The sequence below is a fragment of the Lytechinus variegatus genome, chromosome 1 (assembly GCF_018143015.1).
Source record: "Lytechinus variegatus isolate NC3 chromosome 1, Lvar_3.0, whole genome shotgun sequence".
Taxonomy (NCBI): domain Eukaryota; kingdom Metazoa; phylum Echinodermata; class Echinoidea; order Temnopleuroida; family Toxopneustidae; genus Lytechinus; species Lytechinus variegatus.
In genome coordinates, this window is record NC_054740.1 from 14,538,969 (window position 1) to 14,553,875 (window position 14,907).

Below are 14,907 nucleotides of genomic sequence, written 5' to 3' on the forward strand. Positions count from 1 at the left end.
AACATAGAATAATGAAATTGTCAAATGCCCTCCTTGACAAAGAGTATCAAACCTTTGTTGGAAATTGGTGACACAAAACAGCAGCTTCGCCCTGGACTAACGACAGTTTGTCATTTTCATCAGCTCTGAAAATTTGGACGAAACTGCTGTTCCGATCGACCAATGTTCGACAAAGTCCTCTCTGCTGTTCATTGTCATTAAATGTTAACGGGTATTTCAATACTGTATTGTTGAATTCGACTTTCGTCGTGGAGGCGAAATCTTCTTAGTTTGATCGGTACGGAACTTAGATGTCAGATTGAATGAACAAATCTTGTTGCTCGAAGTTAAACTTCCTCTAATATTACAATGTCCTTTTACTATACAGGTGAACAATATGCTAATGATGGCCTGACTATTCTTCACAACCTCCAAGGAGTATCGTCGCACAAAACCACAAAACTGGATTATATCAGCTGAAATGTGTAATTGCTCTTTTTAGTCCCAAAATGACCGCATTATACACCGAAGTCCTCTTTGTTAGTTTCAGATGACATCCCCGACTCGCTTCTTAAAGATGTCGGAATTTCTTGTTGCCTCTGATTGGAGTATCAAGTATTACTAACTGTTCACAAGGAATGTCAGTCAGAATTTTTATTGGTGGAAATTTGTGATCCATAACAAAGAGGCTTCCTGAGAGACCGTAGTGCTCAAGCTTACGTTAGATGATGATGACGAATCTTGTCAAAGGCATTGCAAAGTGTAGCCGAATCAAACTGGAGTCTCTGGACAAATGACTGAATCTTGCGAGCGAGGTCATCCCACTGATCTGTATACTATCAGATCAGTAGGTCATCATAGTTTGGATGGGCTGTTACAAGATCTTGCTTTTCTGAATCAATGCTACACAACGGTGAGAAATTCATGGACGTCAAGAATGAAGATGGCCCATCGCGGTACTTCGGACAAAATGCTTAGTAATCTTATAGCATGATGGTTAAAGAGAACGGGCAGGAGTTGGATGTATAGGCTCTTGTCTTCTTTCTTACAACCTCATTGTCGTCAATACTTTGTGCTAGTTTTGTTTTTCTTTCTGGTTGTAGTCATGTTCTGCATTGCATCCACGTACACTATTCGTGTACGTGGATGCTTTCAGGCGAGGGGTGTCAATCTCTACTTGACATGCAACGCATCCGCGTCCAGGAAAAGTGCCGGGCAGGCTCCCGGCTACAGGTATGCACCTAGGTTCCTCGCCTGCCACTGTCACTTATTACGTTTCACAGAGTCTCATGTTAAAAAAAGAAATCTCTCTTTAATCATATTTGTTTGGTCGGGCTATTTGCCAATCGCTTCCTGGTGACTAGGAGTAAGATGATGATGACGACATTAATCGCTTGTAAGACACCGAGAATATAAAAGACTATTCCATTCGATTGGGTTAAATCGTACAGCAATCCTGTAGAGTAGAACCAAATTCGAAAATGATAAATAGAATGACAGTTCGTTAAAAGGGTGTGATATTGATTCATAAAATATCTTTATGTTATCCAAAAGTCTTATTTTAAACGCGTCAGCCTCTAATGCCTCTCTCTTATCAACGATAAACCAATGTACATGTATTCTAACGCATTACACTCAATGATATATTTTGAATGATCTTAGTGACTGGCCGATTTCAACTGATTCAAATTCGAAGTCCGCAAATTAAAAATATATCTTAGTCTATCTTTCTCTCTCATGTGTTCTGGCTCACAAATCAGAGAAGTGGCAGCAAACCCCCTTGTCAAATTCAGATGTAGTTAGTTTAAGCTCGCCCGAGACTTTAGTATTATGACCACCCCACCCCGCTCTACATTGTATCTCTTCCCGACCAGGACAGTTTTAATTGGTATACCACACATGGAACACTCACTATGTAACCATCGAATGGTAATCTATTCCATGAAATGACGTACCTGAACTATAAGCAGCCAGGACAGAACCGACGCCTTTGGAAAGATACGAGATAGAAATCGTTGTGGGAAAGACTTCTGGCTTGACGACGTTGGACACCAATGCTTCAGTGAGGCAAACGCTACCATAAAGACCAAAGCCCAAAAAGAAGGAACAGACAAGAAGATAGGTGTAAGACGCCCTCAAGGGTTGAAGAAACAGCATCAGCGATGTCAGAGAGCAGAGGACTAGGTATTGACCAAACACCCAGGTTGGATGAAAGTGTAAGATAACAGTGCCCGACACCCTGGCAACCAGGCCTCCAACACCTCCCATAGTTCCAACAAAGACTGCATTGGTTTGAGGGATTCCGACAGAGATGGCAAAATGTACGATGAATATGCTGAAGCCGATTAAAGTGAAGGTACCAAAGATGTCGCATGGCAATATGAAAGCCAGGAAAAACTTTGCTTCCTTAATGAATGTCTTCAGATCGGACATTATTTCAATGAGTCGTTTTCGTGTGACAGTGAGACATCCATGAGCTTCAGTATTTTGATCTGTGCATCTCTTTTTCGAGTTGGGGAAATAATCAGTGTTTTCAGGCATTTTCCTAAAATAATCGCATCTTTCAGTATCCGCAACCTCCAATAGATGCTCACAAGCCGGCGCAGGTGGTCTCTTTTGAATTTCCTCTGGCAATTTGAAGAGAAGACCAAATGGTAACATGTTGAGGCAAAGACCACCTAAAACGAGAAGGGCATTGTGTGGTCCGTATGCCTCAAGCAAGACATTCGTTATGATGGGCAAGATGAAGACCCCCATTAGGGAACCCACGAAGGCAAAGGAACTGGCGAATGCAAAACCATTTTTATAGTGACGATGTAGACAGATGATTGCTGGAACTATTATCATACTCTCACCAATACCTGTAGGAATTAAAAGCAGAAACGAAAATAATACAAGTTTATCGTTCATGGAATGTGAGAGAATAAGAATTAATCCTAACTAGGCCAGGCTTTTTTGACTGTTTTTATGCCAATTTATGCATAAATCGTACTTTTTGCTCTAATTCACTAAATAAAGCTCCTAGAATGCTAATTTGTGGTAAAAATATTCTTTGTAGCATTCTTAACAATCGCAATCAAAACAACTTCGGTTTGGAAATCAAGCCTAATCTGAGGAATCATGTCCCACCCAACTTTTTTCTTCCAAATATAATAGCTCTTATTCCCTCCCGTAAGCGATTTGGATGAGCCTTGTTGTCACTTTGAAAACTGGTGAATGAGCGTGTTTGCTGTGCTTATATACGGTTGTGCTCATTTGCATATGAAAGGCAACCTTTTGTTGCTTTGAATTTGTGGCGTTTTGATCGGTAGCAGGTGTGCAACCCATACTAGTAGACTTGTTAACTGCAAAAAAGGGGCTTACGGCTGCATTATTGAGTACAAATGTCCCACTTGGCACAAATGTTCCTTGAGTCAAAAGAAAAAGATTCATCCAAAGAGACACGCTGTATCTATGCAAATAAGCAAGTAATTTGCATAAATTTGCATATTATGTCGATATAGTAAAAACAAGTAATTCAGAATAAATATTTCAACAGAACTGCCCTAAAATTTGAAATAAAGACTTAGTGTAAGACAGGGAAGAAAACTGTCATAAATAATTGGGATATCCTTGTTTATTATTACCTAATTTACATAAATTATGCAAATTATAATTTAAAACAGAGTATTCTTTCAAGAATCCTGAACTGTTTTTATAAATAACGGCAATTAATACAAAATGTCAACATTCTACATGAAAGAGAATATATTAGCGAAAACATCGATATGCTTCATGACAGTATTAGTGTCTTAATTTGCTTAGAAAGAGGGCAAATATGTCAAAATGTATGACGTGATATTGCGCTAAAACGAGACCAAAACAACCTCTATATAACAGTCACACTCACGAATCAATAAAGCGATCAATGGTATGTCATTCGAGATAACACAATCTCAACACAATAGCTTCCATCGGCTTCTCGTATCGCTTTTGTTGGTGTGTCTGCCACACCGTAATCTGTGATACATACGGGCAAAATGTATTTCGGTATCGGTAAAACACTATTAATTTTGTTTTATTTGTTTCTAATTGGTTTCTCTTGGAAATTTACAGGAGACATTGCTTTGCAGGTTACTGCTTAAATGAAGCTCTGGCACATGAATCATGACGAATGTAGCCCACATCAATCCATATTTTAACTTTGTTAAAATATATGTCTTTTGGAGACCCCGAAGTGGCGAAACTGCATTCCCCCGCGGCATTCTCGCTACTTTACAAAACCAGTTTGACTTGTATTATCGACTTGGAAAAGACAGATATATGAGACATCAGTGAACATGTTTCCTGAAGATAGTTTTTTTTATTATTAAAGCCTATACGTCCACGGGAGCCCTCCGTATTTACTCCATCATCTCTCTGTATTTCGACACTAAATAAAAATATATCGTGTTTAAAAACCACCCGCAAGGCAAGTTGCGTTTTTGGTATAATAAAGCAACTTTTATATCTATATTTCATATTTATCTATATTAATAATGTTATTAATGTTATTATTATTATTATTATTATTGTTCTGCAGTTTGTAATAATGTTCTAGCACAGTAAAGGCTATAACCCAACAGGAGCATGCCTAGGATACCCTTTTCCCTTTTGGTTTTATGTATTAAAAAATAGTTTATTGTCTTTAGAACACTTAAAAGATTACTTTTGTATCAGGGGCGGAAATTTCTCCCAAAAGGTAGGGTGGACAAGGGTCTGGAAAATTTGACAAGCAAAAAAATAAAACGCTATTACCTAAAATTAAAGGTCATTTTCACGAAAATATATTTGACAAGCAAAAAAAAAATTAATTAAAAAAAAAGGTCATCTCGTCCCAAAACGTACGTTTTATTCCCATTTTGAGTGATATATTTCTTAGCATCACCAAAGACCCCAAAAAGTAGGGGGGACATTTGATATTGTGTCCCTCCTACTATTTTGAGTAGGGGGGGTCCCCCCTGTCCCCCTGGGATTTCCGCCCATGGTTTGTATTGATATCTTGGAATAGATTGAGGAGAAAATACTCTACAATTCACATGTAGAAGAGCTGTAGCACATTGAAAAAAAAACACACGTAAGCTCTAAAATACTCAAACCCCTTTATTGCTTCCACTCTATGTTAAATTTAAATATTTTCAGAGACAATTCGGGAGAAGGATACATTTCTACTACACACAGTAAAGCCTCTTTACTTTCTCCTCTTGAAAAAAACAAACATAGAAGGCATTGTTTTATATCTCATAAAATAAGTTCGTGTACATGACGGTGGCCTGTCAAAGTTGCCCAACCCTTTATTTTGTTTTGACAATATATATTTAGAATATCGTCTAAATGAAGCCCTCATCTGGAAAAGGGCACTTATTAAAGGCAGCATCCACATTACATAGAGGAGGCCCTGGTACTTGGAAGCGGGGGCTGAAGCACAACGCAAGATTTTCCGGACGAGGGGGGGGGGGGGGGCGGGGGGTGCTGCGTGTGTTATTCTCGATAGATAGCACCCCCTGGAATTCCGGCAGATGTGACAAAACGAAAAAAAAGAAACGTTACCCAAAAAAATTCGTTTTGTAGTGCAATCCTTTTTGTTTATTTCCTGTAAAATTTATTGATGTAAATTTGAAAAACGAAAAAGGTTCAATGTAAAATTTTGGTCCCAAGAAATCAAACAAGCTTCAGCCCGCTCTTCCAAGTGCCAAGGCCTCCTCTATATAATGTAGATGCTGCCTTTAATAAGTGCCCTTTTCCAGATGAGGGCTTCATTTAGACGATATTCTAAATATATATTGTCAAAACAAAATAAACGGTTTTTGGCAACTTCGACAGGCCACCGTCACGTACACGAACTTATATTATGAGAAATAAAACAATGCCTTCTATGTTTTTTTTTTTCAAGAGGAGAACGCAAAGAGGCTTTACTGTGTGTAGTAGAAACAGTGGCGTAACTACGGGGGGCATGGGGGGCACGTGCCCCCCAATCGGCTGGCCAAAAAAAAGGGGGAAAGGGAGAAAAAGCGGGAGAAAGGAAGAGAAACGTAGTGGGGAAAGAAGAAATTATGTTCATTATAAATGTTATATTATAATTGTTATATTACATGAAAAAGCATTTTTTTCAAACTTTATGAAACATTATTTGCTCACAGGGCCTATGACTTTATTGTTCCTGGTGCTCGCATAGACCGTTTAAAGAGTAAATAGAGTAAATAAATAATCCTGATGTACTAAAACCTCCTGTTTTCAAATCAATACTGTACACCAAATACATTACCTCGCAATTCGAGTCATAATTTTTTCATGTAGTGACATTTGTTCTTTTTATGACTACTTAAATTGATTTCCCTATTTAAGGTCTAATATAAAACATTTCCTGTCCGTGCTAACGTTCGCATTAGTTGTTTGGTGAGATGTCTACTCTTCAATGAATTTCTAAAATCAGTCCTTAAAATGTCTAGTTTTCTGATCTCAATATCAAAAATTTTCAGCGAGCGCGAAGCGCTCGCATCATTTGATTAATGAAATACGTACAGTCTTAGTGAATTCCTGCAAACAAACAAAACTTAGAATGCCCCTCTTTAGGTCTGAATTTCCAAAATTTTCAGCTCGCGCTTCGCGCTTGCAGTATTTGATTAGTGAGATGCGTATGATAATCATGATTACCATGTCTCCAAAAAATGCTTAATGTGTTTATATGTAATTCTAACAAAATCAGCAAAGGTTGGTACTAGCATTAGATGACTTTGCTGAGATATGTATAATCTTAATGCATTCCTAAAATATATTCCCCATTTTGGGTCAATATATACAAAAATTTCAGCTCGCGCTTCGCATTGTATAGCGAGGCAGGTAAATATCATGATTACAAAAAAAATTGCTTATAATGTCCCTTTTTAGGTCTGAATATCAAAAAATTTCAGCTCTCGCTTCGCGCTCGCATTATTCAATCAGTGAGATACATATCCGTTTAATAGCACTGCATGTCCTTAAAATGTTTCTATTAGGTCAGTATACCTAAAAACTTAGCGCGCTTCGCGCGCTCCCTAAGTGACTCGATTTTTTGCTGGTGCCCCCCCCCAATGCCGTGGCCCACGGTACGCCACTGAGTAGAAATGTATCTTTCTTCCGATTGGGCTCTCAAAATATTTAAGTTCATTATAGAGTGGAATCAATAAAGGGCCGTGTGGCTGTTCTTCAATTTACCACAGCTCCTCTACATGTCAGTTGAAGAGTATTTTCTCCTCAATCTATTCCAAGGTATCAATACAAACAAAAGTAATCTTTTAAGAGTTCTAAAGACAATAAACTATTTTTTAATACATAAAACCAAAAAGGGAAAGGGTATCCTAGGCATGCTCCTGCTGGGTTATAGCCTTTACTGTGCTAGAGCACTATTACAAACGGCCGAACAATAATAGCAATAATAATAATAATAATAATAATATTAATAATAATTATAATAACAATAATAATATTAATAATAATTATTATAATAATATCAATAATGATGAATGTAAAGATATAGATATAAAAGTTGCTTTATTATAACAAAAAAACGCAATTTGCCTTGCCGATGGCTTTAAAACAAGATATTTTTTGTATTTAAAGTCGAAATACGGAGAGGGGATGGGGTAAATTCGAAAGGCTCCCGTTAGCTTAAATAAACAAAAATATTTTTTTTCAGGAATCATGTTGTCTGATGTCTCATACATCTGTGTTTTCCAAGTAGATAATACAAGTCAAACTGGTTTTGTAAAGTAGCGGGAATGCCGGGGAGATATAGTTTTGCCACTTTGGGGTCTCCAAAAGATATATATTTTAACAAAGTTAAAATATGGATTGAGGTAGGGTACATTCGTCATGATTCATGTGCCAGAGCTTCATTTAAGCAGTAACCTGCAAAGCAATGTCTCCTGTAAATTTTCCAAGAGAAACAAATAAAACAAAATTAATAGTGTTTTACCGATACCGAAATGCATTTTGCCCGTATGTATCACAGATTACGATGTGGCAGACACACCAACAAAAGCGATACGAGAAGCCGATGGAAGCTATTGTGTTGAGATTGTGTTATCTCGAATGACATACCATTGATCGCTTTATTGTCCGATTCGTGAGTGTGACTGTGACATAGAGGTTGTTTTGGTCTCGTTTTAGCGCAATATCACGTCATACATTTTGACATATTTGCCCTCTTTCTAAGCAAATTAAGACACTAATACTGTTATGAAACATATCGATGTTTTCGCTAATATATTCTCTTTCATGTAGAATGTTGACATTTCGTATTAATTTCCGTTATTTATAAAACAGTTCAGGATTCTTGAAAAAATACTCTTTTTAAAATTATAATTTGCATAATTTATGTAAATTAGGTAATAATAAACAAGGATAGCCCAATTATTTTATAACAGTTTTCTTCCCTGTCTTACCCTAAGTCTTTATTTCCAATTTTAGGGCAGTTCTGGTGAAATATTTATTCTGAATGACTTGTTTTTCCTATATCGACATAATATGCAAATTTATGCAAATTACTTGCTTATTTGCATAGATACAGCGTGTCTCTTTGGATGAATCTTTTTCTTTTGACTCAAGGAACATTTGTGCCAAGTGGGACATTTGTACTAAAAAATGCAGCGTTCAACCTCTTAACAAGTCTACTATACATGATTCTGAACAATTAGGCTTACGAAGTAGAATTTGTGTTACATTTGCTTGTTTCTTTCTTGAATAAGTTTTTCAATCTCTCTATATACATTGTAATGTTTTAGAAAGATTAAATGTATAAATTGATGTATATTTTTGTTGTATAAGTGGACTTCAGGGAATGGTTGTATACAGGAAGGGGGGGGGGGGGCAAATTCCCGATCAGCTTTTGTGAAAACACATTTTTTCCTTAACATTTCATGAAAACTATGAAAAATGTGCAAATGTGAGATGTGCACCAAATACTTGTATAGCTCGGTCCGTTATTTTTTTTCAAAAATATGTTCGAGTCTTGCCCTCCCCTCGGAGATATTATCCTACATTTTGAAAGGAATATTTGACAGGGTCAGACTTTACCCCTTTTTCAATATTTTCTTTTATGGCGCCGGTAAGTGCAAAAATATGTGCGCCGCTCGGCAGTGCGCCCCTCCTTTCGCCAAAAGCTGGATCCGCCTATGTAAATGGATTTGTACCAATGTTAAAATGTGGAAAAATCTTCAGGATATTACAAATATATAAGTTTACAGGATTTTTTTCAAAGTGTAAACTTTGTTTTGATACGCACTGTATAGGCGCCGCTTTTCCGACGGCGGCGGCGTCAACATTGAAATCTTAACCAAGGTTTTTAAAGTTTTTAAATGTCATCATAACTTAGAAAGTATATAGACCTAGTTCATGAAACTTGGACATACATGTAATCAAGTATTGTTAAAAATCCTGCCCGAGTTTCAGGTTACATGACCAAGGTCAAAGGTCATTTAGGGTCAATGAACTTAGACCATGTTGGCCTTGTTGGGGAATCAATATCGAAATCTTCACCAAGGTTAAGTTTTTAAAATGTCGTCATAACTTCGAAATTGTATGGACCTAGTTCATGAAACTTGGACATAAGTGTGGTAGTGTATCATTAAAGATCCTGCTTAAGTTTTAGGTCACATGAATAAAGTCAAAGGTCACTTAGGGTCAACAAACTTTGACCATGTTGTGGGTAGTTGTGAAATCGACATCATAACTTTAAATTTTTAGGGATCAAGTTGATTAAACTTAGATATAAGAGCAATTATATATCCCTGAACACCTTGTGCGATTTTCAGATCACATGAACAAGGTCAAAGGTCATTTAGGGTCAACTAACTTTGATAATGTTGGGGGTATTTTGTGGAATTGTCATCATAACTTTAAAAACTTATAAATCTAGTTCATGGAAACCTGAGACATAAGAGTAATCATATATCCCTGAATATGATATATCTTGTGCTTGTTTCAGATTACATGACCAAAATCAAAGTTCATTTAGAGGCAATTAACTGTGGCCATGTTGCGGGTAAATGTTGAATTGGCATCATAACTTAAAAAGTTTATGGATCAACACATGTAGTTTATGAAATAGAGACATACATGTAAGGGTAATCGAGTTGTTTTGCACATGTCTGAGGTCACATGGTCATGGTCAAAGGTCATGTTGGGTAAATGTACATAGTATTTTTTATTATCTATCATATGACTGTTTTCTTTTATGAATAATAACTATTCAATAGCTGTTTTCGAAGTCAGCACTGCTGGTATATATCAAATCGCGTAATGCAGGCGAGACTGCCAGAGGCGTTTCACTTGTTTTATATTTATATGATATTTATATTCATATAGTAATGAAACCTGGTATAGGATTTTGATCTTGCTGCTACCGCCGCTGATTTTAGAATTAACGCTTGTCATGGCAATTAAAAAAAAGTTCCCTTTCATATTTCAATGAGTATTGTATTTACCAAATAGAAAGAAGAGAATTCCTAGAGTCGAGGTTGTACGAGCGAAAGACGATGTTGTTAAGGAAACACCAGCAATCAGTCCGCCAGCAGATGATATCTTGTGTAGTTCGATGTGATTGGTCAGAGGCTTTACAATAACCGCTGTAAAGGAAAATAAATCACATAAATATTGCCATTTAGAGTGTGTACACAACAAAACCCAATTCTGAAGTCGGGTTTAACTTAGACCATGGTCCGACTCTTTGCTAAAATTATGGGAAGCCAAACGTTTCAAAATTTTGTTTACAGTGAATGCTTCTCATGTTTACTGTGCTCTTCAGTGATTATTTAATGGTAAAGACACCTGTCATACTTATCCTTCCCAGGCAGTTAATGTTTTGGGAGTCAACATGAGCTAATACATTGAATCTCTACTGTTATAGATTTATTTAACAACTGGCTTTCCATAGTTAAACCAGAGTTTAAATCAAACCCGACTTCAGAATACGGGCATGACGGGCCTTTATGTTAACCGAGGCAGGACCACGAGAGTCATTTTGCTTCGGTGTTGAATTTACAGTGTTAGTTCACCACTCTACAACACCTTGTTACTTTAACACTCTGTGGGACACTTTGGAGTTATGTCGAACCTCTACACCTTGGAAGCGGGAGTGCTGGGGTGCTATACACCATATGCAGCACCCCTATAGATGAAACCTGATTGATAGACACTAAAAAGTAAAACTTGAACCAACATGACCCTCATTTTAAGAGTGAAACCTTTTTTTTGTGAGGGGGAGGGTTTGATTTTTTTCCCCCAAACCAACACCAGCACTCCTATTGAAAAATTGAGAGCCCTGCTTTGATTGTTACTTTTTTCCAATAATCCATGAAGTTGTTTATGAAGAAAACCAACTTTCATAATGTAGCTTTTTTGTCTTTATAAAAACTGAATAGGAAGCTTATCGCACTAAACATGAGAGTGCGAAAAGGGAGTTGAATGTCTGCAGATCTCGACCTAAGAACATAGCATTTTCTAACCTTGGTAAGGATGAGTTGACCTTGGTAAATATGAGTATCTTCAGAAGCACACAATTTGTTTTATTTGAAAAAGTTCGAACTGAATTTTTTAATAAGATTAACCTGAACATTTGATATTTAAGTACCATGAAGAGGATAGAGCATATCTCACTCTCAAATGATGTGAACACGGAGAGCGAGCTGGAAATTTGTGATACTCAGACCTGAAAACGAGACATTTTATGCATCCTTTTCATGGTTTCGAAGAATGCATCTCAGACCTGCAACACGAATAATGTAAAAGGAAAAGGGAACGTTTGGCATGCACAAAATGAACAGGATGGGTATATAAACAAACAAAAAAAGAAGACCGAAGCAGATCGAAATGGGAACATAAGCCTCTTTCCCTCCACTTCACTTCTCTTAGGGTGTGTTTATGCTTCCATTGCGAGGACAGAATCAGCGATTTCAAACGTCGATTCAAAACGCCGATCGTAAACGTGGTTCTGAGAGTGCTGTTTATGCTTAACTTTTCAGAGCATATCATGATCTCCAGCTGGCTTCGCATTGTAAAGCGAGGTCAAATTGGGCGCGCCTTTTTTCGAAAGTTTTTTTTCCGATTGTTGTTATTACGTGGAGATAAGCAAGGAGCAATACGACTGTATTGCCCGCGGATTTTCATCTCACCGGAAGCATGTAACAAATGACGTCATTTAAACACGTTTACGATCGCGGTTGTGTTTATGCTTCCCCAGAAAGCCTGATACTGGTCAAACGACGTTTACAAACGCACCTTTTTCCCCGGGACCTTTTTGTGAGTTTACGATCGGCGTTTTGAAACAGCGTTTAAATGAAAGTAAGCATGGACGCAACCGTGTTTTGGACTAACCACGTTTGGAAACGCTGATTCTGGCCTGAAAAGCGGAAGCATAAACACGACCTTACTCATCTCTCTTATTCTTATCTCCTTTCCTTCCGTTTTCTCGTGATTTATGCTTAGAGATCGACTTATCCCGTTCATGAATACATACAAAGCAATTCTTAATCTCTCCTTGCGAACTCATCAGTAGATTCATCATGTTTTTGAATTCCAACGCGGCCTAGCATCTTTTGGCAAGGCGCCAATCCACGCTTTGCCACTCTCCACCCAGGTGTTAGATGGGTACCCGGTATAAATGCGAAAACCTATGTAGTTTGCCTGGTAATAAAGTCTGAAACTCTTGTGGGAATGCCAGGATCCGTTGACCGGCTAATAATTATATCTGTGAGGGGCTTCATTCCGTTCTATAAGCGCCATATAAAGCAGAATACTATGATTATTACCACAGTCGCGTATTAGCATATAATGCCAATAAACTTATCATTTTGCTTCGCGCTCGCATTATATTTTTGAAGATATACATGTATGTATTCTTACCTGAATGCTTGAATTAAATGTCACATTATCAGGTCAGTGCATAAAAAAATCAATTCGCGCTCGCATCACTTATTTAGGCAAAACGATCCTTCAGCCTTCTTTTAACTCTTCGAGAAGCAGATCGGGGAAAATGTAGATAATTTAATTACCCCCTCCAATCACCAGTCTCTAACTAGTGCTTGGAGAGTGACCCAGATTTTAGACAAAATTGAGTAAAATGATTTTGCAACTTAACCGCATATATATTCCACAGTCCATGGTAAAGAAGATATCACACCGACGGTTGCAAAGTTGCTGTCAAGCTGATAAACCATGGGTGAGAGAAGAACTCCAAATGATTTGATAATACCAGCTTCAAGAAATAGGAAGAAAAATGTTGCCAGCAAAACTAGATAACGCTGGGGATCTGATGGAGTGTCACCGGGCATCTCGTCACCATCAGCCCGTTCTCGACCGGCATGATCGGGCCGCGTTCTTAACGCCATTTTCAGTAATTATTTTTTTTCACCTTCAAAATTGGAAAAAGATTTGCTAGTGAACAAGCCAAATCTTTGTGTGTACACCGTATACCAGGAAGGGCCTATATGTGTGCTTACGATAAGAATTGACTGCTTACATCATGTCTTATCGTTTCAGCACACAATACGGGATGGCCGCATGATAATGACACTCCAGTGACCTCCAATTGAAATGCCATATAGCCTCTATTGTACAAATCGATCTTCGTGGGTATGCATAAAAAAGACGTTTGCTTGCGATGAAATAAATATCATATCGAATGCGCAAAGCAAGTTGAGTTGATTTTGCTACATTCGGCCAGGCCCGGTGATACAGGGGAGGGCCATGTGACGACCTCCCACCTGTGATATTTTCGAATATTGAAAAATGAGCGGGAAAGGGGATAAGGAGAAAGAAGACTACCGTATCAAAAAGAGCAGTCTATGTAATAGACTATGTAATATGCAGTCTATGTCGAAAAACTGCCATATAATATTGGGAGATTTCACAACGTACGCGACGGAGACGAATTCTTAAACGCCGATACCAGACCCCAAAATGAAATTGACAAATCATATACCAATCGAAAGCTTATAGCTACTAAATACAGCAACGTAAGCCCCAGTCACGTATAGACACGGATCAACACGGCAATGCCGGCATGATCCGGGGAGGCCCGGGATCGTTTTGCCCCGGATTGAGCGTTGATGACTGTAAACACGGCATCTTCACACAGATCTACACGGACCATGCCGGCAGAGCACGTCGTCAACACGGACCAACACGTCAGCAACACGGACCTACACGTGCACTGTCAGTTTCTATTTAACTATTTATCATGTAACTTAGCTCTTAAGTCAATTGATTTTTTTTTCCTAACTTGAAAACAGGAATTATTGAATAACAATTTTTTTGCAATTTTACTTTCCACTAATAGAGGAACTACACAAAAATATAGTTCATATAATTCATGTTTTGATCGCTATGGTGAATACATCAATGATCACAAAGTTAGTGAAGAATAAATTGTAACTGTATGTAAAATTAACGAGTAGTTTTGGTTACAAAGGTGATATTTTGAAGATTTTTAAACGTACGTTGTATACTGCATAGACCTAGATGTAGATTTCCAACAGACAGTGTGGTTGCAGTGAACAAGTGAGATCATGTATCATATCAAGGCTATGAGACACCTTTGTATGTTCGATGTACACGTTCAATTAAAGGTTGACTGTTAATATAGTGACAAAGTCAACCCTATAAAAGGACTGGTCTATTTCGGAGATGTATTGAGGTCTGGTGGGGGCTTGGTCTAGCTCGGCCGCCTTTCACGCGATTGCGCCGAGATTTGGCATGCACATTCTTTACTACATAAACTGCAAGCCAGTATTTCTTCCTTTTTTTTCAAATTTTATCTTTGTAATCTAATTCGAAGGTTTCAACAACAAAAAATTGCGAAAGCCAATTTTTTCCTTATGTATTTCTATAAATTTTCGAATTTCTTATGTATTTCATTGTTTTTTAATCTTTTTT

The 14,907-nt window shown here is 37.7% G+C and overlaps 1 protein-coding gene across 2 annotated transcripts; it reads right to left on the reverse strand.

The window, feature by feature from the left end:
• Positions 1 to 575: 575 nt before the first annotated feature.
• On the reverse strand, positions 576 to 14,220 carry LOC121406827 (monocarboxylate transporter 14-like). 2 transcript variants are annotated; one of them, XM_041597704.1, is made up of 5 exons: positions 12,400 to 13,204; positions 11,606 to 11,881; positions 10,461 to 10,601; positions 1,935 to 2,840; positions 576 to 1,435 (listed from the first exon to the last, which is right to left on the reverse strand). In XM_041597704.1, the coding sequence occupies exons 2-5, from the start codon at positions 11,622 to 11,624 to the stop codon at positions 1,296 to 1,298; spliced, it is 1,206 nt and encodes a 401-aa protein (XP_041453638.1). In that variant the 5' UTR covers positions 11,625 to 11,881; positions 12,400 to 13,204; the 3' UTR covers positions 576 to 1,295. The 2 variants fall into 2 exon arrangements, with proteins under 2 accessions (XP_041453638.1, XP_041453632.1); XM_041597698.1 differs by lacking the exon at positions 11,606 to 11,881 and having other exon boundaries at positions 13,112 to 14,220.
• Positions 14,221 to 14,907: the final 687 nt, after the last annotated feature.